Below are 27,349 nucleotides of genomic sequence, written 5' to 3'. Positions count from 1 at the left end.
ATGGGAGAAATTCACAAACCCAAAAAAATATGTTTTCTAAAATAAATAAAATTGGAATAGGAATGCGTATTCCAATTCCACCTATTTAGGTGAAATTGCAAATGCTCATTTTTCGACCAAAATTAGAATACGTATTCCTATTTGCAATTTCAATTTGGTGCACCCAAACACAGAATTTGAAATTTGAAGAATTTACATGTCTATTACACTCATTCTCGTTGCCGAATGGGCCCTAAGAGATTGAAGTGTGAGATCTAATTTTAGGAATACATTGAAAACATAAAATCAATCTATGCCAAAAGAAATTCAAGTGGAAGCTCCAACAGGATCATTAATATAATGTTGAGAATCCAAACTTGCAGTTGATGATAACATCGAGTTCAATTAAATATTGCGCACTCTATGGTACTACCAAATTCCACTTTATGGTATATGATAACACAGATTAATATTCTAACTCCACCATGTCAAAACAACAATTTCAATGGCACAAGAGATCGACTATAGTACAATGTCTTAGCAGTACCTTTTGTTCCCTTCTATTTTAGGACAGATGCAATTTGACCATAAATTTTGATAGGCTCAACCATGGCAAACGGATAGTGAAAAGCCACATGCAATTTCACCATAAATTTTGATAGGCTCAACCATGACCAACAGATAGTGAAAAGCCACCAACGGAAGAGCCACTCTTCAATTTCCATAGCAGTTATTTTCTTAAGCAATATTGTGTAATAAATATGCATATGTAGGTAGTTAGAAAAGGACATGAAGAAATACAGCACATTCATCTACTTTGAGAGAATACCGTGTAAAAAACATAGGAATTATTATCTCTTATATTGTAATTTTGCATCTTTCCTAATCATCGTTCTGATGTTATTCATCTTCATAAATCATAGTGTCATGTTTACTTCAGTAAATAATAAATCCGAATTTTCGTAATAAGAGAGTTGTCCACCAGGTATCTGTAGGGATCCAGTTCAATCAGACCACTCCTTTCAATAAAATTATAGAACATTTCAAAAATGCCAAAGGTGATGGATGATTACTCAAACAATGTATACTTCCTAAAAGCCTAGAACAAATAGAATCTAAACCCGATTTGGACATTGTAGGCAATATGGTCAAAGCTTGCCTCTCAGATTGATGCGCATTACAAGGAAAAATGGAAATCCCGAAGTTGAACTTCAATATTGGATTCCACTCGTTTTTTATTTTATTCTCCAATGCTGCCTTACATTGCACTCTAAAAAAATGTCATAAATAAACTACGTGAGTAGGACATATACATGGTAAAGTGAAAAATCCATGCTCCAAGAGAACTGAATCTGTATTAAGTATGAAAACATCTAAAATTTCATATGATCAAACTTGCTTGATTATTAATATCAGACCCCCATATTAAGTATGAAAACATCTAATATTTCATATGATCAAACTTGCTTGATTATTGATATTAGACCACCCAGACTTCACAACCATTTGATTTCCCCATGAGGTTACTCACAAAAGAATTTAAGCCCCCTGATTTCATTATCTTTACAACTGATGTGTCTCGGATATTTTGTGGGTAACTACATTGAATAAATAAATCTATATGATAACTAATCCTCTAATGCACGAACATCTATATCTTACTCATTCTCTAGACAAACTTCACTCCAAAATTCAAAGCAGCATGTCACAATACATAATTACAATAGCCAAATCAATTGACTCCAGGGTTTATATGCCTATCCTCTTGGCTCCGCATTCTGAACAGTACTTCGAGCTCTCCCTTAAATATGGTGAGCCACATTGATCACAATACTTTGCAGGTCCTGTCGGCTGGGTAACACAAAAAGTGTCAGAAAAGGCCAAGCATAGCTTATAACTAGAATAGATTCTGAAAACAAAAATTTGTATCTAACAATCACTTCAATGAGTCATGCAGAGGCAGACATGTTCAGGAAACAAAAATATAGATCCTCTAGAACATTGAGAAGGATCTTTTTTGTCTCAGTTCAAGTATCAATTACAGTTGATCATTGTATTAATTCCATTGATTCATACTTTCAAAACAACGGGCATAAAGCATGAAACTCTGCCTATTTTGGTTTCCTTCTTCAAGGAAAAGAAATAGAATGAGAAAAATCAGAAATTCATCCATTGCATCATACACAGGAACACAAAATTATAAAGGTTTCCCAAATAAGTTGCTCAATCTCCCACTTCCAGCTGTACATTAAGTATACATGGGTAGATTTCAGTCACAGTAAAGCTTAGCCTACTCGTGACTCTAATAAATGATAAAACACTTTCTCTTTTGAAACCAAAAACTTTGGGAAACAATTGGAGATACTATGAACATTGCTAACAAGCATCCCTGATCAACGTAGAGCTTGGTGTTCCTAAGCATAAATGGTACTTGAATTCTAAAACACAGCATTTTGTTGAAGTATAGCATCAGTCGAAGTGATATACTCATTGCATTGAGTATTTGTATTCATGATTTATATGAATATTGTTTCATGTCTCTATGGGACACGACATTGTTGTAGCTTCTGTCGGATTGATTTTATCATAAGATACCTTGTTGATGGTAAATTATCTTTAAGATAAATATCTTGTATATATAATATATATTATATATATTATGCATTATATATTATATATAATTATATAATAATATAACAATATATTAAATATATCATTAATAAATTAATATTATATATATGCTTAAAGGTGAGTTATACATATAATTATTTATTAACTAAATGATGATTAACTATAGGGATAAGTCGCTTGAAACGACCAATAACAATGGCCATGATTCTACATTTGCAGAAACAATCTTAGTTACTTTAACATGATATCAGAGCTAACTGCAAATGTAGATGATAATATAGTTATTGTGACACAACCTAAAAAATAATTAATTCCGGTCCTGTGAAGTGGAGAAGAACTCATGTGAACGGAATTAAAGCTTAACAGGAGTCGGACTTCACAGGCGCCAACTCCCTCCTGTAGAACATTGAACCACCTTGCATTTGGTCGTGTCATTGGGGTCGATGTTGGCAATGGACAAGGTGTTAAAGAAGGCCTTTGAAGCTGCAGCAACTAAGTTCTGAGCGCCCTATTTGGAATATCTTGGCATATTTGCTATACTGACTGACAGATTTGGTGAAACCCGTCGTGGCGATGGCTTTGGTGGATCTTTCTTGAGCTCTCCACCACCTTTATACAAAGATGGTTGCTACTCCTCTATGTGCCTTCTCATGTTATTTTGTCACTCGCTATTCTTGTTACTTCCGCTGCTAAGATTGGTGATGTCATCGATCTCTGATTTATTGACCTTATCAATTACAATGGGTGGTTGAGAGACTTTGTGAAACAACCATACCTTCTCGCATCACAAGCTCCTTTCAAATCAAAGCATTCTAATTTCACACACAGGGTCGATAGTTAGCAGAGGATGTGAATGTCACTGTCGATATACGAAGAGTCTTCATGTGGCTGCTGAGACAGCATGGACAACCACCGTAAATATAGGATTGACATGGGATATGGATTAATATGTAATATCGATTGGTATTCATTTAGATGGCATAAGATATTATTAATTCTTTAGCCTCCTGCATAGACATGTATGTAGACTGCGAATCACAAACATTACACTCGAACAACTTCATGTAATATCTCCGTATGAATTATGTCTCGTAGAATGCGAAAATTGGAAGAATGATCAAAGAATGGGTTTATGGATAAAATCTTGAGTCTGTTAAACCGAATGTGATGCACACAAATAAAACCAAGTTATTACAAGGGCATGCCCTCTTGGCACATACAGATTCTATACGAATGTAATTTGAGACTATTCAACTACCAAGGAAGATCGAAAAACATAGCACATCTAATATGAATATTGGCATTGCCACTACCTATGAAAATGACAGTCTTGGACAACAAAAGGGCAAATCTACAAAGCAAACAGTGCTTGGTTCTAAAGAAGAAATGAAAGTAAATAATGCACACCAAGTAATGAATATGGAAAAGATTGGGGGCAATTTAGATATTCGCACAATAGATTTTGTTTTTATGTATATAATTGGAATGTTATTTGTTACTCGAAACTAATTGTTATCATCAAATAAGTAAGGCGTGGAAGCCAAAATGCATCAAAAGGAGACAGGAGATTCGACGGATCAAAGATTCACATATTCCATGCACACCAAGCGGTGAGCAGTGACTAGAAGTAAGACATTTACTGCACCCTTTGACTCATGATCATTAGATATGTTAGTGCAGGATCATGTCAGCAATCACAGGCTGCCACTAAGGCTTAGATAAGAGAGCCTCTTGGGACATAAGTTAAGGGTGGAAGATTACTGGACGCCACACATAGCTAAAAGGTAATTCATACAGATAGAACCTTTCTTCACTTTATTAATAATTCAAAAGGTACGTTTATGAATCTATTTCAGTTTTATGAACTTATGTTCATTTATATATAAAGATGTAAAGGTTCATACATAATTTTAAAAGGATTATATATATATGGGGATTATAAGGTATATACATTTCCTTATAAATATAGGTGAATATAAAATGAGATATTGATCATATAAGAAAATTATATGCTAGAAATATAGATTATAGTATACATGTATAAAATTAATTGGATATTTACTATATTGGAATAGTAGGGATCATTCTAAAAGTGAAAGAGTATCACATTAGTTTCTAAATTATCTACATTTTGTTGGATAGATCTTATATTGAATATAATCTAGGTCTCTCTCTTATTTTTAATACGTACTATAAGAGCTATGTGCCTTGATCTTTTCCTCCGAGAATGTTATTACAGAAAGGAGGAGATTGAGATTAAGAGGGAGCCAAACATTTGACATCTCATCAGCTGCAACCTTGAAAGAGAGGCAGTGGATGGAGGATATTGTTTCGTCAACCTTCTGTGATCTCGACCATATTGATTCAGAGGGACTAAACCATGTCGTCATAGAATCTTCAATGATCGATAATTGTAATAGTCAAGAGGACTATAATTCGTGCAACTATGTGATCTTAATGGGCCTACCCTTGTGTACATCATATGAAAGTGGTGAGTTCATTTGAATCATCTATGATAAATGATACTTGATGTATGAGTTGTAGAGTCATTCAAGTGGTACAATCATACTCAATCAAGATATTGGCGTATTGTGGACGAGTTTGTGTTTGTTTCTACTATCAAGCTAAATGAATGTTTGGATTTTCAAGAAAGAAGTTATCATATTTGATGCAAAACAATATAAGAATGAGTGGAAATTTTATATTGTGGGAGGAATAATAGTCAATGTTACATTCTCACTTGAACCTTCATTAGAGGGGAGATGTTTTATTCTCAAATAATCTAAGAAGACAATTTATGAATCTTCGCATGCAGGTAAGTATTCTTATCTTTTGCATTTATCTAATTTGTAGTCTCTCTCTTATTTGTAATTCTATACATACTATAAGGGTTATTTGCCTTGATCTTTTCCGTTATGTCTGAGGATGTTCTTACAGGAAAAGAAAGTTGGTACTTCACACATGCTACCAGATATTGGGTAGACTCAACCTAATGATAGTAACTCTGAAGACCCTGATGATCAAGATGGATAAAATAAGGCTTTCCTCTTTAATAATTGAGATTATGAGATTCTTCTACATTAAGAGGGAGTATGACACTTCTTCGTAGGCAATGCAAGATCTTTTTAGATTTATATTTAGAGGAAGTCTAGGAAAATACATGTGAGTAATTGCATGATGTCGATGGGCCTACTCTTACGCATATCATGAGGGAGTGATGAGTTCGACAGGCATCCTTGGGTAAAGAGAGTTTCTGAGGAAGTAACAAGAGGACCTGACTTCCAAGGATCGATGTTCAAAGGGAGAAATTTTGAGATGCAATCCTTTGTGGATGATATTTTCTCTATGAGGAGTTCTAAGAGAAATTCTTTATAATGTGCTCTCCTCTATGAGAGAAATATGAGGTGAAAACACTTTGTACCACCCTATGACTGCATTCATGGTGGTTACTATTTCACATATGATATGTAATGAAAGGTGACGAATTTTCATTGACATATAAACAAAAGGTAACCATTATAAGATGACGATCTTATAAATGGTAGACCTATTATCATGGTTCTTTGGGCCGGATTTTGCCGGACACCATGATAATGAACAGACAGCACATAATCTTTGTAAGGTGACGATCTTGCAAACGATAGGCCTATTATTATGACAATTTTGTTTTAAATATGCCGGAAGTCATTGATAACGAAAGCATTATGATTACTCTAGATATTGTTTCAGACAATTAGAGATCATAATATATGTTATGATAGTGTTCATAACATTGTGAGTGTAGTTATTTGACAAGTCACTATTTCAAAGTGTTAAAGTCAGAGAATATGTTGTGTATAGATATCCTTGATATTGATATCTCATAAAATGTTTTTTTTTTACTTCTCCCTTGTTAAGAGGGAGTGTAGAAGTATAGCATCAGTCGAAGTGATATACTCATGACATTGAGTATTTGTATTTATGATTTATATGAATATTGTTTCATGTCTCTACAGGACATGACTTTATTGTAGCTTCTATCGGATTGATTTTATCATGAGATACCTCGTTGATGGTAAATTATCTTTAAGATAATTATCTCATATATATTATATATTATATATTATATATGTAATATCATATATATTATATATTATGCATTATATATCTTATATATAAAATATATATTATTATATAATTATACAATAATATAATAATATATTACATATATGGTTAATATATTGATATTATATATATGCTTAAAGCTGAGTTATACATATGAACTAAATGATGATTAACTATAGGGACATGTCTCTTGAAGAGACATGTCTCCTCTCATATTTATATGAGATTCATATCTGCATTTGAAGATCATAAATGATGATTAACTATAGGGACATGTCTCTTGAAGAGATATGTCTCCTCTCATATTTATATGAGATTCATATCTGCATTTGAAGATCATCAATAACAATGGCCATGATTCTACATTTGCAAAAAAGATCTTAATTACTTTAACACATTTCAACTTCTTCAACACGATGTCCTCTGGAGCTCTTCCTTCCCTTCTTTGCCTGGAGCATCCTAGAAAGTCCTAATGGGTACATATTTTCTTAATCTTTATTATAAACTACAAAAGAAAGAAAGAAGCATGACAACTCTACAGCGTATATAACTTGTGTGCTTGCAGCATGGCTGCAAGAAACTATCCTAATCAAAAAACTTTCCATATTTCCTAAGTAGCAAAACAAACCATGCAAATTTACGATCAAATTCAAAGAAAAGATGTAAAGAATTTTCAGGTTTTCATGAAATTGTCAGCAAAAGTTGCAATGCACAAAAAATATACAGTAAAAAAAAAAACATAAACAAACAAGAAAATCACATTTGAATTTATAGATGTAGCAAGAGAAATGCAAACGAAGTCAAAAACATAATTCCAAAACAAAAACAAAACCATAGTTCCCAAACTCCGACTCAGCAAGGCTGACTCCACTTGTGACTTGGCTCAGACTTGCCAATGACTCAGTAAAATAGAAAAATCCTTGAAATTTATAGATTTTTAACAATTTAAAATTTGTTCATGCACCCTTTATTGAATATAACTTAAAGACACTATAATGTCATCAAATAGAAGCTTATTTTCCATCACATATATAAACAAGGAACATAAATGCTAAATCCATCATATGCGTAAAATGTAAATTCTTGCTAAGTCTGTCAAAAATATGGAAATGAAACCAAAGGGATTTTTGGATGAAATGAGAAAAACCCCTTAGACAATCCTTGTTCTGGCTTCAATTTGACCCTAGAAAGCCAAAATAAATCATCAAGGGTTAGAGTGTTGAAGACATGTTGAATCTTGGAATCTGGCGAAGTCTGAAATTTTTTAGATAAACCCAAAAACTAGATTTTGCATCTTAACACCTATGAAACTGAAACCTATCTCAAACACCCTGACAGTATTTATACAAATATAACTTGAAGTATAAGTTGTAACTTATATTTAAATGTTATAGTTGTATAAATCCTCTTGTGCCTTTGCCAAGTGTTGAATGGCAAAGTAAACTTGCAAGCATATGCTCGGACCCAGCTGAGTTATGCATGTGCAGACTCAGCGAGTTGGGCGAGTTTTGCCCACTTACAGAGGTAGGTGAGTCATGGATCAAAACCCAGCGAGCCAAGCAGCTGAGTTGTCAAAACTCGTCAGAGCTGACTCAACTCACCGGACTCGCCCAACACGTGGCAAGTTTGGGAACACTAAACAAAACAGAAAAGAAAAGGATTTTGAAACACAAGTTTCTTTATAATGACATATTCAGAATCTTGTCCAAGATTCCTCTCTAATGAAATAACAGCATCAAGGCCTGCTAGACATCCAATATTCTAAATGTGTTGGTAATCTGGAAGTACTCTCTACAATTGGCATTCAATTTAATTTTCTTTAGTTTTTTCTTTCTAGTGTTCTTGCTTCCTTTAAAATCAAGCTTTTAGACCCTAGCAATGCCTTTAAGATAAGTTACCCAGTTCAGCCCCTGGCCCTTCAGACCAAGCAAATTTTGAGCCGGTCCTTGGTCCTAGTCACAGTTTGCCTATGGTTCCACCTGGGTTCAAACCCAAGCAAGTTGGTTCCTCCAAGCTGAGCCAAGGTCGAACCAGGGCAAACCAATTGCAAAAAGGGTACAATTCCACTGAGAAACATTCTATAATTTAATGCAGAAAATAAATATTACAGAATTTGAATAAGATCTTTAACTGTAATGAAAGGTTGCTACTGAGATTCAATATTCAAAAGGAAAATATTGTCGTTGCATTCAAGAAAGATCAAAGACTAGAAATCAATCATATGCACAACCAATAAGAATGAGTGGACTTGCATAAAGAGACAATAATATGCAAGCATCAATGGAAGATTACATCTTGTATAATATCATGCAAGATCAAGTAAAGAGAGAAAACAAACATAGCAAACCAATTACTTGAACATACTAAGTGCCCAACATTGATTAAGGTAAGTGGATTCTAGATTGTCATTAAGCAGCAACCATAATTTTATCCGTTTTGGAATGACATATTTAAGAAGTTAAGGGAGTCATGTCCTTTACATGTGGCTCCCCAGCCCAAACAAACAGAATAAGAAGGCATTCACATTGGTAATATAAGCAAGGGCAAAGAATAAGGAAAATAGACAAAAGGGAAATATAAAGAGTAGTTTTAGCCAATCCATATCTTGGCACAAGTATCATTTGATACTAATATCAGTGATTATTATTGTTTCAACTTTGTGTCTTATAGAGGCACTATAACGAATTATGTAAAAAGACATTTCTATGGTCTTATATGCATTAATATAAATTAATAATTTAATGATAATTATCTTCTTTAGTAATGATAGGTATATTACTGGTGTAAGGTTTTAATATAAAAAGTATGCATAAAGCGTTATTTATATTTCCTAATTATTGTAATTTATCACATTAACGAAAGTGTAGTAATTATGATTGGGAGAACAGCAACGAGACCACCTTCTATGCACACCACCTCATGGTTGTGACAAGGGAAAGGGGGACAAGTGGGCTGCCTCTGGGCTTAGGTGTTATTTTTCAGATCTGCTGCAAAAAAGTATTAATACTGCCATAATATTTCGTATGTGCTTTCCAAGGGCAGCAATCTCTCTCTTTATACTAAGAATGAAACATAGAGACATGTCCCTTCAAGCGACATGTCTATTCATATTAATTAGTTAACTACACACACTAAAATATATATATATATATATATATATAGTTTAGTCTCATGAGTTTATCCAACTGAAGCTACCAAACATTAACACTCCCTCTTAGCTAGGGAGGATAAACACAGATCTAAGGCTATTGGTAATATTAAGAATGACACAATTGTAAGGATATATTTGATCAGAAGATATTCAACATTTTGATATCATGAGTATTGGTCTTCCAAAATACCAAGACATGATATTCACCCATTACTCAATAAGGTTTGATATCACATCTGATATCATGAGTATTGGTCTCCCAGAATATCAACATTTGATATTCACCAAGTACTCAAAGTTTTGAAATCACATTTGATATCATTAGTATTAATCTCCCAGAATATCGACATTTGATATTCACCAAATACTCAAAAAAAAATTGATATCACATCTGATATCATGAGTATTGGTCTCCCAAAATTCGAAATTCAATATTCACCAATTACTCAATAAGTTTTGATATCACATCTGATATCATGAGTATTGGTCTCCCAGAATATCAATGATATTCTCCAGATACTCTTTGATCAATGGCCTCCCAAGATGTTGAGATACAAGATATTCACTAAGTACTATGAGTAATGGTCTTCCAAAACATTAAGTCAAATGATATTCACCAAGTACTTTGTGTAATGCCCCTCTAGGAAATATCAATTTGTGTAGCATTCACCAGGTACTCAAAAAATGTTTATAAGGCATGTGCACGCATTCTCATAATGCTTACCATAAAAACATCTACCATGCAGAGTATAATCTATCATGATCTGCATAGAAATCGTAAGATATCCATCGTAATAGAAAATTAATTATTGTAAGATCGTCGCCTTTCAATAATTTCTGCAAATACAAATGATGATCATTTGGAAGTCGCCATTTCCTCATGATGTACACAAAGGATAGACCCATTATATTATGCAGTCACACGCATGATACCAAAAGTTTACATGATACACAAAGGATAGACCATTTATATTAGGCATCCCTATTGCTGCCACCATGACATCCTAATCAGCATGTCTGCGATTTAGAGTCCAACCATGGCATGTGGCTGGTCCACTATTCGATGACAATTAATCAACACCTGATCATCTTCCCAATATATCGATAGAACATAGTTTGCATTGCTAAATCCCCAAGTATTATTGTCTTCTTACATTTGTAGCGTGTAACTAGGCTTTGATACCTTGTTATTTTTCAGATTTACTGCTAATGTATTAACACTGCCATAATGTTTGGTATGCGCTTTCCAAGGGCAGCGATCTCTCTCTTTATATTGAGGATGAAACATAGAGAGACGTGTCCCTTCAAGGGACATGTGTGATATCCCCATTTTGGCATATAAATTAACTAATAAATAAGTATTATATACAAAGAGTATAATATTAATAATCGATAATTTATATAACATATTATAATTATACTAAGATGCAAATATAAATTGTTATATATTATAATAATATAATTATAAATATTAATTATACATACATACATACATATATATATGAATATTATTATGTATCTATATATAATTAGATATTTAAATGCCATGCTATAGATAATTAATATATACTTGTATGACAATAGTGTATGATATTATATCTTTGTTATATATTAAAATAATGTTGTTATAATTTATTAAAAAGATAATCATATATAATTGATATAATAATATATAATATAACTACCTTATTAAATATAATTAGTATTAATGAAAGGACACGTCTCTATGAAATACTGGATATATATATATAGAATATCAAGCATTGAAGAGGGGATCATAGGGAATATTATAAAACTCATATACATCATTATAGATATCTAACCCAAAGCAAACCCATACCCAACAAAAAGTTGAATGTAACGCCCACAATGCTGAACCCAAACCGGAACTGTGACTAGCAACTTAGTTTGCAACAAATAGAAGTTGTCAATTTATTAAACAGGGGTCAAACAATTTTAATATTGAAAAATGTAAAAGCAAGAAAATGCAACAAATTGGAAAAGATTATCATAACTTACTGATAAAGAAAAGACAAAAGTATTAAAAGTGCACTTACCAAAACAAGCATCTTATTTCCAACATTCAAACCAGATGATGGTTGCATGCTTCGAGACATATGCTGAGGTGCCAGTGAAGCATGTTGCACATGGGGCATGTCATCCAAGTGTGAAGTATGGATGCAATGTTGTGCATGAGAAGGATGGGATAAGTGAGCCGCCTGCTGGGTCTGAAGGGATTGGTGTTGGGATTGATGTAGCTGCTGGTTTTGAACTTGATGTGGTATACACTGCAATGGCTGGGGCTGGTGCTGCATCTGAGGTTGAGACTGTTACATACAATAAATCGGTAAATAAGTAGTATAACTTATGACAACTAAATCAAATTCCAACCTACAACTTGTACCCACTCTTGGTGACATAGGAGAAACCAGATGATACATACAGGTGACCGGGATGTGAGATTCAGAGCATCGTTTGTGTACTGCAAGAACTCAAGTATCCTGATGTCAGCACTTAAAAATGCATACCATTGCAGTTCTATATAAACTCAAAGCAGGAAATACAAGTGGTTCTATTTAAACTTAGAGCAATAAAAACATAGGCTTACAGTCGAACGAAGACCGGAGCTGCCAATTGTCGAAGAATTATCTGAATTAGAAAATACCTGGAACAATAGTAGCAGGTGTCCATAAGAAACAATTAGCCAGATCCTTCACACCTCCTCAAATTTTCAAAGCTCCAATAGAGTAGATATGAGAAATATAATGCAAGAGCTCAAACATTTGGCATATAAAAGTTAAGGATACACGTACAGTCAACCCAGATAGGGAAGAAATAGAATTGTGAGTGCGCCTATACTTATGCCTGGCTGAGTAAAACTTATAATCTCTTTCACAAATAGTTGCTTCATGCCTTCCTGTCAAACGCTTGTACCTGAAGCAAATTGATTTTTTCATATAAGACTAACAGAAATTATTCTATGCTTTATTAACTTCTAAAAGAATACCATAGTAAATTGATATTGATACAAGGGTGCCAGACAAAGGGACGTCTTGTGGTTAAAAAAAAAGCGCAACTGTTTGTCTCCAATTGGCTCACTTTATCGTTTTTGTAACTTTCCCAAAATGTTGCTAACTAGCCCCACAAAACAAGACTTCTAATTGACTCATTTCATCATTTTTATAACTTTTCCAAAATGTTGCTAGCTAGCCACACAAAACAAGTCTTCTTATTGACTCATTTCATCATTTTCACTATGTTCCAAAAATGTTGCTAGCTAGCCATACAAAACATGGCTAACACTACTGGAGTTGTTTTATGATGTAATGTCCCCATTTTTAGCAAGCTTCTGCAGATGTTCAGGTCAGTTCATTATAGCGACCCTTGTGAGCTGACAGGGTGATTTGGGGGTATCAGCGGTAGTCTTACTACTTTTAGTGAGTCTAAATCAGGTGGTTGCCATATTTGCCAGCGCGGGTGGTGTTGGCAGTTGGTCATCGCCTGCAGTGGATTGGACTATTAATTGTGTGAGCTCCTATTTATTAATTTTTCATTAGAAGTTTCCTTATTATAATAACACTTTACTATAATAATGTTATAAAATAATGTTGTGTTGGTGAAGCTTCTTAAGTGAAGTCGCATTTGGGAAACTTTGTGCCAACAAGGGTTATAAATATGAGCTCATTTTGATGGAAAAGCATCTGACGATTTGATTATCTATTTGCTTTTGTAGTCCTATGAGTATTTTCTGAGTTTGGTGATCTTCTACCTTTGCTGAAGTATAAGGGTCTGAATTTTAAGAGGAGTACTTCATCTGCTGCTGAGGTATAGCAGATTTTATGCAGAGTCTGATAGTGTTGAATTCATTGTGGAAGTTCAATCTGTTCGGAGGCATTGTAAAATTCATCCTGTGAGTTTGATCCTTGAATATTATTTTATTTCGTAATCATCTGGCTGAGGGTTTTGGAGTTCTGGAAAATAATTCGGAGTTGCTTTGCAAATTGTTGAGGTAAACAATTTGCTTTTCCTCCTGTTTTAGCTGTGTCTAAGGAGAGAGTTTTCTGAAAATCAGTGCTTGAAATAAAGTGAGATTAATTGCCAATTCTGAAACCTGTGTCCCAATTTGAGGTCGATTGAGAGTTTACTGGCTGCCATTCATTATCCAGCAGCAATTTTCTATTTCTTGGAACAGCACCTGCAAAATGAGAGCCTGTGTGAATTGTTTGAGGGCTGACGTTTACCAGACCAAGGCTACGATCAAAACATACAAGCCTGCGACTAGGATTCACAAGACTGCACTCCATATATCTGCCTGCAGAAAGTCCTTCATGCCAGCATTCAAATTAATAAGGGTGCGCTTTATTTCCAGAACCTTTGTGATTCCAAAGAGACCCTTCGGCAACTTCATTGGGCCTGTGATTTGGGAATAGAAAACGTGAATGACTTCTGGAGCAACATCAGACCACCCAGCATTTGGAGTGCAGGCCAATCTTTCATTGCACATACAAATCATACATTTTAACGAACTTATGTAAATCTCAATATTCCATTTGCAAAGAAGTATTTCAATTAGAGGAGTTTGTTCTTTCAATTCAAGTCATCATTTACTTTCAGGATTTTGCTTGCAATCATTTATATTCCCAAAAAAAACATATATATACAGAAAAACACAAAAATAGAAAAAACATCAAAATTGCAAAAGCAATCATTCAATTTCCATCAGCATATCAGTTGGAGACCAATTGGGGTTTTTACCATAGTTACAAGACTCAGACTCGCCTCTGGCTCGGAAAGTCAAAATCAGACTTGGACTTGGACTCGGTGACCGTACTTGGCCAGGACTCGGCAAGGACTCGGAAAATCAAAAAACCCATGAAATTCAAAGATTTTTAATGATTTGAAAAAAAATTCATGCATCATTTAGTCAATTAACATCAAATACACAATAATTGAGATAAATAAAAGTTACTTAACACTCATACACAATTTTGCATAGATTGCATAAGTATAACAGCAAATTTCTGAAGGAAAAAAACTGAATAACATAATATAAAGTTAAACATAGTATCACTGTCAAATGTCTACAATATATGAAATCCATAGAATCAAAAGTTGAAAACATATATCAAAATATCAGCTAGGTTCATAGTAGCCTATGCCCTCCTACGAATACGCCTAAGAAAAGTCATGGAAGACTTAGATATTGAGAAATATGTTTGTTACAGCTTATGTGCGCATTGTAGAAAACAAGAAGGCTCTCAAGTATGTCTATCAATTTGTTTCGTGAAACACAACCTTTAACAGGAAAAATCTTTTAATAAAAATTATAGTTTGCTTACAAATTTTTGCCAAGAAAATGATCAAGGACATAGCCAGAAACACATATACACGTAAGTCTAAAAGTTTATAACTTTATGTGCAACACCAGAGAATTCTAACATTCATGAACACATAAGTCTAAAAAAAACAAGAAAAACTCATATACATCATTATAGAATTCTAACACAAATATATGTAAATCTGAAAATATATGTACATTACTGAACTCTACAATGCTGAAAGCGACTTCTTCATAATGAAACCCAGATAGTAACCAATATTGGCAGTGAGCCCCACAATATCATTTTCAGAATTAATATACACTGAAAAAAAACACCTTCCAGAAAAATCTTTATTTTTGTTTTTTTTTTTTGGTAATTTTTAAAAAAAAAATTAGACATAAAAAAATCGGGAGAGTCCTGGGCTCGGGACTGAGCGAGTCCACAAGACTTGGCCAAGTCCAAATCCAGAGGCCATTTGCCTCGGAAAGGCCACCTTTGCCTTGGACTCACAGAGTCCCAGAACAATGGTTTTTACATACAGACCTTAAGGTAAGAGAGAGCTTGAGATTTCATGTTATGTCCAAATGTTGTATGAAAGGTCCAAAATAATCAATGAATACTTTGGGGGTGCCTAACTCAGGTTTGTTTCTTTACTTGCTTTGGATGCAAGCATTGTACTTAGAACATTAGACATTTATTTCACATCCTACGTATGCCCTTCATTTGTTGAAGTGGATTGCCTTAAACAATTTATCTTCACTTACCACATATCAGTACCAAATGTATAAGACCTCATGTTGATACTAACATTGTATAGGCAACTTGTGGGAGTCTTCTACACTTGGCTCAAACTATTTCCTTTATGATCATGCATGTGCAAATTCATATAAGAGCCAAACAAGATATTAGGATACGAGCAAGCAAATACTGAGGTACATTTAGGGTACTACTCAATTGTGATCAAGAACTTTAGAGTTAATAATGAATTCTTGGTATGTTCTATCAATATGGAGTCAAAGGGTATACAAAGTTCTACTTTGGCTGTGTAATTAGCTTTGATTAGGTCTACTTATTTAGTTACATGACAAGCTAAACATGATTTCATTACTAACTATTGATGATGCAGGAGCAGTGAGTGCAGTATAAGATGCAGCATGCATACAAGAATAGTCATGTAGACTTCATTTTCCACAGACATAACCACCACTAATCTTCAACTGTGGCCAGGCTACTTTTCAAATTTCTAATAACCCATTTGGGCATGCATAAACAAAGGATGTTGAGATTCATTAACATTATATTTAACATTGCATTCTAGTGGAGATGTTGGATCTCTGATTGTAGGGAATGATGATTGCATTGCAACATACTCACAAAGGCACTCATTGATACTGTGTTTGTCATATTTAGAAACTAACTGGGGCTTTTGGGAGATGCTATTATGGGCTATGACAAGCAAACACCCAATTCCTTGGGTAATTTTGAGTTGTGTTTTATGGAGAAAGTTATGATACATCTCATCCAGCCCATATATAATGTCCCCATTTTTCGTGAGCACCATTACTCGTGGGATTAGTCTATTATTTAACCCTTGTACGGTAATTAGATGGATAGAGGGTCTTTGTTGGCAGTGTCAGTGGCTATTTTTGCACTCCAAAGGTCAGAGATGTCAGGTTTGCTCTTTGTTTGGGTCACTTTGGTACACTTCTATTTATATAAGTCATTTCTCAAGCATTTCTACACATGGGAGGCCACCTGAACCGGCCTTAGTTGCAATAATGACCCTTGACATCTTTGATTCTTTGTTGATCATGCACTCAGAGATTTATTGATTATAGCAGGTCAGGGGTAGATAGAGATGGACCCTTGCTATTTTTTGTAAGGCAGTTGGATGCACAGTGAATACAATGGTTAACTCTCAGGTTAAGTCAAAAATGTGAAATAATGATTATTGATGGAGTTGTTACATTATAATTATTAAAGTCATACTTTAATAAGAATTAATTATTAAGTGCATACCATTGATAAATTAAGTGGACTTCATTTAAAAGGAAATCAAAATGTTTTAAAAGTATATTTCACAATAAATGATAAAGTGTTATTTAAAAGGGAGATAAGTGTTTAATAAAGTATATTTTATATTTTAAAGTGTGTATCAAAAAGAGGGGAATATAACTAAATGTTATATTTCAAATGCACCAAAAGCAAATACACTTGTAAGTTATGCTAAGTGTATTCATGAAGCCTCATTATCGTTTTTGTTACTTGGGAATTATAAAAGCCAAAGGCAAAAAGAAATGGATTCGTTAAGGATCATTGTTTTATTGTGTTTGGGTGAAGAGAAATTTAAAACAAGGGTTTCAAGTTCTGAGCTTGAAGAAATTGTATATTCTTCCAAGTTTTATCAGCACTTTGAGTTGCTTAAATGCTCAATGAATTGTGTCAATGCTATGTCTTCAACGAAAGGCCATGACTGAATTCATGGTGAAGTGACTGGTGTTTAGAATCCATAATTATTTTCAGAATTAACTTCAGGTATAATGAGCAGGTGTAATTGATAGTTTCCAACCACAACGTTCAGCTTGAGACATAATTAAGGGCAGCCGTTGTAATTACCGGCTGCTATGTGAGCCATTGAGGATCTAAGAGTGCTTGGAAAGGGTTCCATTTTAGCGTTAGATATTCTCTGGGCTTCCAGCATCCTTAGTGTTGAGTTTCTCATATTCATTCTCAGCAGCTACATCACTATTGAAATTACAGTAAGCTATGTGTGAAAACCCAGGTTCCATTATTATATGTTAAATGGTTTTAGAGTAGATGTTTGCAAATAACTTTCATTGTAATTATTTAATTTTGCAAATCAGAATTCTGAAGTTTATGCAGATGTTGGTCAAGGGTTTGTCAAATGTGTGGTGTGATGCCTTGAACATCACCATCATTTATTGAATGCCAACTGTTTCGGTTTAATGCCTATGTCTCTTTTTCAATAATTTCAAATTCTATATATGTTGCCAGTATGTTTTTCATGACAACATAATGAAGTAACATTCTCAATTAAGCATGTCAAGTGTTTGATGGAATTCCTTGGCACAAGAAAGATCAAAAAATCGAGTTCAAACTTTACACAACAACTATTCAACGAAATACATTTGACATAAAACTCAAAATTTAACCGTAGAAATGCAAGGTATATTACAATGGTATCAAAGTGGTTTCCTGTCATCATGATGGGGTTGAAAATCATTGAGCTCAGGCAATTTATTTTGAGTAACCAGAACTTTTGCAGTTGTTTCAGTTATGGCAAAATCTAGGAAATCAATTCAAAAAGGAAACCAATTAAATAGTTTAATTATTTCCAAGAAGCAATCAAATGCCATAGTGAAAAATTTAGAGAAGATTAAGCAAAATTTAAAAAGGATGGATGGAAGATTAGCCTGGTATATATGACATCCATTTTTAAGGGGTCTACATCACAAAACCAAATAGAAGAGAAACAAGAGGTCTCTACAGGTAGGACATCTAAAAATCTTTACAATGAACTTTCATCAGCTAGTGACCATCATGCAATTGATCCCATGCAGATTTAGAATCAGACTCTCATTAAGGTAGATGTTGGGCACAACACACCTTATGACGACTTTCAGATTGGGGGGAAGCTAGTGATGTTCAGAGATAAAACAGTTGCATTCAAACAGCCACATGAAGATAAGGTTTCTTGCGATGTTATTCATACTTATGAAACTCTAATAAAGGCGGAAGATCGAAAGATGGATATGTAAGTTGATCCTTCACCTAGTGGAGCAGCCACTAGTGTTCTGATTACACATAACAAAGGAGATTTTCAACAGTCATGTTGTCATTACTGATTTTTTCGATGACAATCACATGAAGTCCTGTTATTCTTATGTGATAGGAGTGTCTGGACCCTGATCATGAGGAAGCCAAGGATATGACACCAACCATTGACAGTGGCAGTAGTGATACTTTACATCAGCATGGGATACCAATGATGACACATGTGCAAGATGGTACCAGTGAGTTCCCACATGATAGTACTCAAGAATTGGGTACTAATGATGCTTTATGTGATGTGGATTCACATGAAGTCCTGTCATTCTCATGTGATAGGAGTGTGTGATCATGAGGAAGCCAAGGAAATGACACCAACCCTTGACGGTAGCAGTAGTGATACTTTACATCGGCATGGGATAGCAGTGGAGACACATGTGCAAGATGGTACCAGTGAGTTCCCATATGATACTACTCAAGAATTGGGTACTAATAATGCTTTATGTGATGTGGACTCATGCCATGATGAGTTTGATTTTTCAAATCAGACCTTAGTAAATAAATCAGAAAATCTTTTGTTTGGTATTAAGTCCGAGGATAGGGATTTGTAGGGATTGCAATTACATTAGGACTGGAAGTGTGTGGAGATACCATCAAATTAGCAATTTCTATAGTGCCTTTCGTGTCATCCATTGAGGTACACAGCAGAAGTACCTTAGTTGATGATGTGTGCACTAATGATTGCACATATGATGTTGCTTATCATGAGGAGAGTGATGTGGATACAACCTCATATTACAGTGCAGATCTATGAGTAATACGTTTGAGAGTGCACATCAGTAGGATGGGGAACTAAAGGTGGTTGACAGTATGATTGGCATTTTGATGTTTCTTGGCATACATTGGCAACTTATGGTTGGACCGCTCTTGTGACAAATGAGCATTGTGATACTGGTCTTGGAATAATGAGACAAAATTACCTACAGCAACTTAGGGACAGAGACTATTTTCTCGGGTGGGGTTATGTTTTCTATGATGCACTAAAGGGTGAGGTTGACAAGCTCACTCATAAGCTTGAGGTGACTACGGACTCATTGGAGAGAACCAAGTTGGTCCTTCAATAGTCACAGTCACAGGTTGAGGAACTTACCGTGGAGTTGAGTCGAATAGTCTTTACTAGTTACAGTTATACTACAAACTTCTACAGTAGTAGTTGATGATGACCTTATACCCACAGGTGGTAGTGATGGATGTGTTGAGGATGTGGCTATATCCATCATAGTTATAGGCGCAGTTGCTATGGATGGGTTGAGTGCATCAGAAGAAAGCAGTACAAAACCATGTTACGCCAAGTTCTCCTAAGGGTAGTTTGTTGACAGTAGATGCAGGGCATATTTTGGGTAGTTCTTGTGATGTAGAAGGGGATTTGTCAATAAGTTGTGTGACAATTTTCGACACTACATCTTCATGAGACATATGCAGAGTATCATCTAGTTGGTCAATTGGTTCTCATGTTGGGTTGTTTCCCTTTTCTGGAAGCAAAATCTATTATTTCATTCCATGCAGTTGATTTTGATCAACAGATTGTTGAGTCACAAAGTTAGAGGGATAAGTTGATGGTAGTGGAGAGGAAGTCTATTCAACCTTATCTCACTTTGACTGACACGTAAGTATGTTGAGTACCTTCTTTACAGAGCAGAATTTGAGGAGAGCCAAGAGATAGTATGGGGTTGGGCCCAATACTCATATTTGTGATTTGAGGTTCATCCAGAGTGCTTTGGAGGTATTTAAATTAGAATAACTCCACTTGTTTCATGACAGAGAATATGTTATTCAGTATGCGGGGAATCTTGGCAAGGCATCTACCCAGTTAGCTATTTGGAGTCAAGTTTAGAGCCACCTTTTGATTCTAGAGTTGTCAGCGATGATTAATTGACAGAGATGGAACCCCTCACTGTAATTACACAGTGAGGAGTACTCGTCATTTTTTCTTTGATTCACATGTGGTCTAGGATTTAATGATGTGTCGATGTGAAAAGGTTCTGGGATTATACCAGCCTTTATAATCCTAGGTAAACATATATTCAGGATTTAGGATCCAGATATATTTGGTTGGACAATCTTCAGTGTCTTGTGGAGGCCTACACATCCATCGAGGTTCCAGTTTAGGTCACTCAGGAGTATTGTAGTGTGTACATGGTGTGGATTACTTGCAGGTTCAATTTCGATTGTCATGTACATGAATTGTTTCAAAACCACAATTTCAGTGTGCAGAGTTGGGTAGTTGGGTGGTGGTTCATTTCTGTGCAATGGTTGTTATGTTGGTGGTGTAGTTATGTTTCAGTCTGGGACGTTTCTCAGTTTTCCTTTGGATATCTAGTTCAGTGAAGTTTCCCAGCAATTGTGATTGCTTGGGGTCAAGCAATCTTAGGTAGGGCAGATTGTAAGCTCTCCATTTTTCATGAGCATCATAGTTCATGCGATTAGTCTATTATTTAACCCTCATTTGGATAGAAGGTCTAAAGGCTATTTTCCCACTTCATCAGTCAGGAATGTTCAGATCTGTTCTTCATTTGGGTCAATTTTGTACACTTACTATTTATAGTAAGTCACTTATTTTCTACAATTGGCAGGAAACTTCGACCAGCCTAAGTTGCAGTGATGACCCTTGGCATCTTTGTTGATCAGGGATACAGTGATTTACTAATTATAGCAAGTAAAGGATTCATAGAGATGGACCCTTACTATTTTTAGTAAGACGGTTGGATGCATAGTGGATACAAGGGTTGAGTCTCAGATTAAGTCATAATTGAGAAATAATGATTAATGATGGTGTTATAACATTATAAATTTATTATACTAAAATAATAATTAATTATTCAATGCATATCATTGATAAAAATAACTGGTCTTATTTGAAAGGGAGCTTTAGATATTTTAAAAGAATACTTTATAGTGATAAAGAGTTATTCAAAAGGGAGATATAAGTGTCTAACAAAGTATGTTGTATATCTTAAGGTGTGCATCAAAAGGAGGGAATATAATTAAATGTTAAAAGCACCAAAAGCAAATACAGTTGAAGTTATGATAAGTGTATTCATGAAGCCTCATTATCGATTTATTACTTGGGAATTATAAAAGCCAAAGGCAAAAGGAAATGGATTCATTCTGGATTTTTATTTTGTTGTGTTTGGGTGAAGGGAAATTTGGTTCAAAGGTTTTAAGTTCTGAGCTTGAAGAATTGTAAATTCTTCAATGTTTTATCAGCACTTTAAGTTGGTCAAATACTCAATGATTGTTCCAATGCTATGGCTTCAGCAAGAGGCCATGATTGAATTTAATGGTGAAGGGATTGTTGTTTAAGATCCATAATTATTTAGAGAATTAGCTTCAGCTATGATGAGCAGGTCGAATTGATAGTTTCCAGCCACAAGGTTCAGCGTAAGACATAATTAAGGGCAGCCGTTGTACTTACCCATTGTCATGAGAGCCATTGAGGGTGTCATGTGAATCAAGGAGGGTCCAAGAATGCTTGGAAAGGGTTTCATTCCAGCATTAGACATTCTCTGGGCTTCCATTAGACATTATCACATTTTATTCATTCTAGGCGGCTACATCATTATTGAATTTCTAGCAAGCTGTGTGCAAAAACTAGTTTCTGTTATTATATGTTAAATGGTTTTAGAGTATATGTTTGCAGATAATTTTCATTGCAATTATTTAGATTTGCATGTCCGAGTTCTGAAGTTTATGCAGATGCTGGTCAAGTGTTTGTCAAAATGCTCGGTGTGATGCCTTGAACGCCACCATCATCTATTAAATGCCAACTGTTTGGTTTAATGCCTATGTTTCTTGTTCAATGATTTCAGACTTAATATATGTTGCCAGTATGTTTTTTTATGACAGCATGATGAAGTAATGTTCTTAATTAAGCGTGTCAAATGTTTGATGGAATCGTTTGGGACAATAATGATTAGAAAATCCAGTTCAGACTTTGCACACCAACTGTTCAACAAAATATATTTGACATGAAACTGAAAAATTTAACAGTAGAAATACAAGGGTTATTAGTAATTACACAACAATCCACTACTATTATCATATATTAATAACCTACCAATATAAATATTAACCCCTGACCACCCCCCCCCCCCCCCCCCCCCCTCCGATTTCTTCCAAACCTAGCAAGCAACTACAAGCTTCTACTAAGTTACCGTTTCGGATGCAGATTCCGGAAGCGGATACGGGATGCGGGGATTTTTTTTTTTTTAAGGATGCGGATGCGAGAGGAAACGTATATATATATACAAAGAAATGCAACTGATTTAGCTCAGGTGAAAGTAATTTTACTTTGCTAAATAGATTTGAAATAATTATAAAAAGATTGAATTATTTATTAAATGTAAACTATATCTAAATAAATGATTTATTTTTTAGTAATATTGTTAAATATTATTAATATAAGATTTTTGACAGTCTAAATATTCTGAAAATAAAAAATAAACCAGAAAAATAATAATACATACATGAAAATGATACAAGGAAAGAAATGTGAAGTAAAATCGAACATAAAATATATATATATATATTTAATTTTTTAATAATACTTACTTAATATTAAACATAAGTAAACCAAAAACATAATAATAATACGGATATGAAATGGGAATGACACGTAAGAAAACCTAAAACAGAACCTAATAATTCAAATGTAGAGTTGCATGTAGAAAAGAAGATTGCAAAAAGGCAAAAGAAATGGAGTCGTGTGCCTAAATTATGAAGTCACGTGGCGCGAAGGAAAAGAAAAGTTGTGCGACCTAGCTCAGCTTCTTTTGTGCCTCCTTGAACGATCAACTCTCACATATTTTAGCAGCGAAACCCATTAAAATGTTTTTGCGATGAAGTTGAACAACGTTTTATACAATGAAATAGTCGAAAACGGTTAAAATTTGTGCTTCAATACTTTGAACGAATGTTTATGATTTTATGCTCCCAGATTCCCTGCGGGTGCTGCCCGGAAGCCACCCGCAGGCATCCGGATGCGGGTACTCAGCTTCCACCCGCATCCGGATGCCTACGGGTGGCTTCCGAGCAGCACCCGCAGGGCACCCGGAGGCTTCCGCATCCGTCCGTATCGGATGCGGAAGCCAGGCCCTAGGGCCACGCATCGATATCTGAGAGCTTCTATAAAGAAGTGGCTATTGAAGTTGATGAAAAATCAACCCCAAAGCTCCCAAGAATCACCTTCATGCAAACACCTGTCACAAAAAGAGAGAAGCAAAAGCTATGAAGGCTGGAATTCCCACATCCATAGAAGACACATTCTTGATGAGCAAAAAGAGAAATTACTATGATCAAAAGTGAATTAATTAAATAATTACAAAGAGAGATTGTCCTTATGAAAGAGATTGAAACCCTAAAAAGGTCTAACCTAGGTTGCATCATAATAATTAATAAAAGAAATAATTATTAGATGCCTAAAGTTTAGCATATGCAAACTAGAGTTAATTAGGAAATATCTAATTACTCTAATACCCACCCTCAAGATAAACTTAGGGAGTAGCTAAAAACCTAGAAACTACTACTAAAAGTAAATTTGGGTCCCGGCAACAAAGCTTGATGAGGTACCCAAGCACAACCAAATCTCTAAAAAGAGGAGAAATAGAGAAAACCACATGGAAAAGGCCCTATTCCAAAAAGAGATGAAAAACATGCTCAAAAGAACTAGTGAAGGACTGAAAAGCCTCCAAACTAGAGAATGTCCCAGAAGATAGGAACAAAAGATGATCATGAAGAACACCACTAAAACATGTAGAAATTGCAAAGCTATGTCAAAAGTAACTGTTGATCTAAAGAACCTTCATTGAAATAGAACCTTACTAGGTAGAGAAGACTATAATCTACACCAAATCAGGAGGCACACAAAGGCAAACAACTGAACTCGAAGATATAGATGGCATAAAATACCAAAGCCTAAAAAAGTTGATCTATCCAACATGGAAGGTTGCAACCAAAGTAGGAATAAAAAGAAGAGTGTCTATCTAGTAAATGATCCATCTCACCGAGATGGATAGGTACCCAGCCACCGCATCCACCTAGTACATAGGAAAAAATATTGAATACATAGCTCACTCCATCGAACCAAGGAAGCATGAGAAACAACAGAAGAACCCCCCCATGCAGACAAGGGTGAGGTGACAGGCAACTAGAAAAGTGGGTCAAAAGAACTACATGTCCAGAAACCACATTCAAGATGCACAATAGAGTACATATGTGTGTACTGTACTGAGGTGATCAATCTCAGACACATCATGTGGCTAATGTCACAGAAGGAATACTCTATGGACAAACGAAGATGGAAAACAAAGACAAAACATCAACCCCCCATGGCACTTTAATCGGAGTAGTGCATGTACAATAAGGCACAAGATATGGGGAATCCCAAGAATACAATAATCTGCATGAGTGTCTTCAAATGACACTTCTCGAAGCAAAAGACAAAACAAGGCAAAACAACTGAAACAAAATACAAATGCAATATGGCACTTTATCTCAATGCATTTGCAAGAATGCATACAAATGATGTCCAAATAGAGACCAGAAGAGACATAAGACTAATATAATAGATAGTACAAATCATGACGAATCATCTAAAGCAACGCAATCAATCCCCAGACCTAAAACAACCAAGATATCCATCAAAATGCAAAAATGCAAAAGACTGAATAATATGTGTCTGGAGTAGAATCTAGAAAAACAACCAGCATCACTGGAAAGAGCTCAAAAATACCTTTCCAACAATATAAAGAATTCCCAAATCGAAGATCGAATGCTCAAGATATGTCTCCCAGAGTGCAAAAAGGAACTCCAAACTTTGACAGCAGAAAAAGCCATCAAAAAAGCATCAAAACTTAAAATCACGTGTACCACTGTGACAGGCTCAAAACCAGTTTTCTAGCAATATCTCATTTTCGGAAAACGAAGTCCATATGCTCGAGATATGAGTAAAAATGCTAAGGTAGGTCCAAACAGAGCCTGAAGGGCTGACAAGATATGTTGATGCAGTGTTGACGCATAATGATCTGGTCTTAATATGATCAAAATGAATTAAATCTTGACTTGAGATATTTTGTCAAACAATTGGAATGTAATCTTGGAATTAAGCTCTGATACCACTGTATTATTCTAGCCCTTAATCTGACTAAAGAAATCAATTTCTGACCCTTGAAATTTAATCAAATAGTTTGCATGCAAACTGAATAATGAACCTGTCGATACTACTGTTGTGATTATTGCATCATATTTAGGTAAATAATTATTCCCCACATATTAACACATCATTTCCAAATCAATTACAATAGCAATGATCTCAAAGAAAAGACTAAGTTGTATTGAATGTGCAATCACAATTCAATTAATAACAAATTATCTTTATTTCAGATATGCAAGAAGACTACAGGTATGGACTTGAGTATTTCTATTAAACTGGAAGTGGTGTACGCAGCCCTACTCAAGTTTGTAAACACGAAGAATGATAACTGAAACCTGGTTAGTCGCAGACAACTGCAAGTTTGTGTTGTGGTCCATGGCATGCCTCCGATGGCTACAGTTCTGGAACTGTCAACTCCCAAATGCTCCAACACTCATCGTGATTTACTGGTATCAGCTTTAGCAGAATGTCTATGACCCATGACCTCTCTATAAGTGCAGATGCAGATGTTGTAACCAATATTTTGGCTACTAACACTGTCGTCCCTTATGCTTTTCAAAGGTTATGATGTGTACATGCTGACTATAATACGCATTGTTGGAGGTGACCTGATTCAGGAAATTCCTCTCAGCCAATTGTACGCTTACATCCCTCTGCTATGCTGATGGATTATGGACGTCTAATCTGCCTGCCCAACTTCTGAACTTGTCATATACCAATGCTCGGCTTTAGGAATTATCAACTTCAACTATTTGTACCTTACTAACTGTTGTAAATCTTCAGAAACCCTTCTTTATTGATTTCTATCTGTTGTTGTTAACTCCAGTCTAAAAGCTTAAGGTGAGTTACTGGGTTTGCGTCCAGTCTCACTAAATTTCCTTAAGGGGTTTCATCCTTAAGAAGTATCTAATCACAATAAGCAACCTTTTAGGATTTGTTTAATAACATATATTCGTTGTGTCAATCCCAATGTAGCTCCACATTTTTATAACCTCGATATGAGGGAAGACACAGAAAACTAGGCAATGTGGGATTAAAAGCCAATTTCGTCTTTTAGTCACTTAAGTAACTTTATAACTTTATAACATTAAAATATTTAAATAAATCACTTAAATCACTTGTACTTTAATATCTCTTGAAATACTTGTTTGATTGCCATGCCAT

General features: G+C 34.9%; 1 protein-coding gene across 3 annotated transcripts in view; it reads right to left on the bottom strand.

Moving 5' to 3' along the window:
• Positions 1-1,312: 1,312 nt before the first annotated feature.
• LOC149529685 (PPR containing protein) overlaps positions 1,313-27,349 on the bottom strand; it is an 87,871-nt gene continuing 61,834 nt past the window's right edge. For 2 of the 3 annotated variants that reach the window (XM_089808787.1, XM_089808786.1), the window contains exons 6-10: positions 12,679-12,799; positions 12,474-12,530; positions 12,309-12,347; positions 11,923-12,192; positions 1,313-1,830 (exon numbers count right to left, since the gene is read on the bottom strand). In XM_089808787.1, the coding sequence (XP_089664913.1) occupies positions 1,729-1,830; positions 11,923-12,192; positions 12,309-12,347; positions 12,474-12,530; positions 12,679-12,799 (589 nt within the window). In that variant the 3' untranslated portion in view covers positions 1,313-1,728. Of the gene's footprint in view, positions 1,831-11,922; positions 12,193-12,273; positions 12,348-12,473; positions 12,531-12,678; positions 12,800-27,349 lie in introns of all 3 variants that reach the window. The other variant, XM_089808788.1, reaches the window with a different exon arrangement.

This window comes from Cupressus sempervirens, chromosome 11 (assembly GCF_028749045.1).
Source record: "Cupressus sempervirens isolate cs-2001-9-10 chromosome 11, ASM2874904v1, whole genome shotgun sequence".
In the NCBI taxonomy this organism is placed as follows: Eukaryota; Viridiplantae; Streptophyta; class Pinopsida; order Cupressales; family Cupressaceae; genus Cupressus; species Cupressus sempervirens.
Note: the sequence above shows the minus strand (reverse complement) of the source record. Positions and strands in the feature narration are given on the sequence as shown.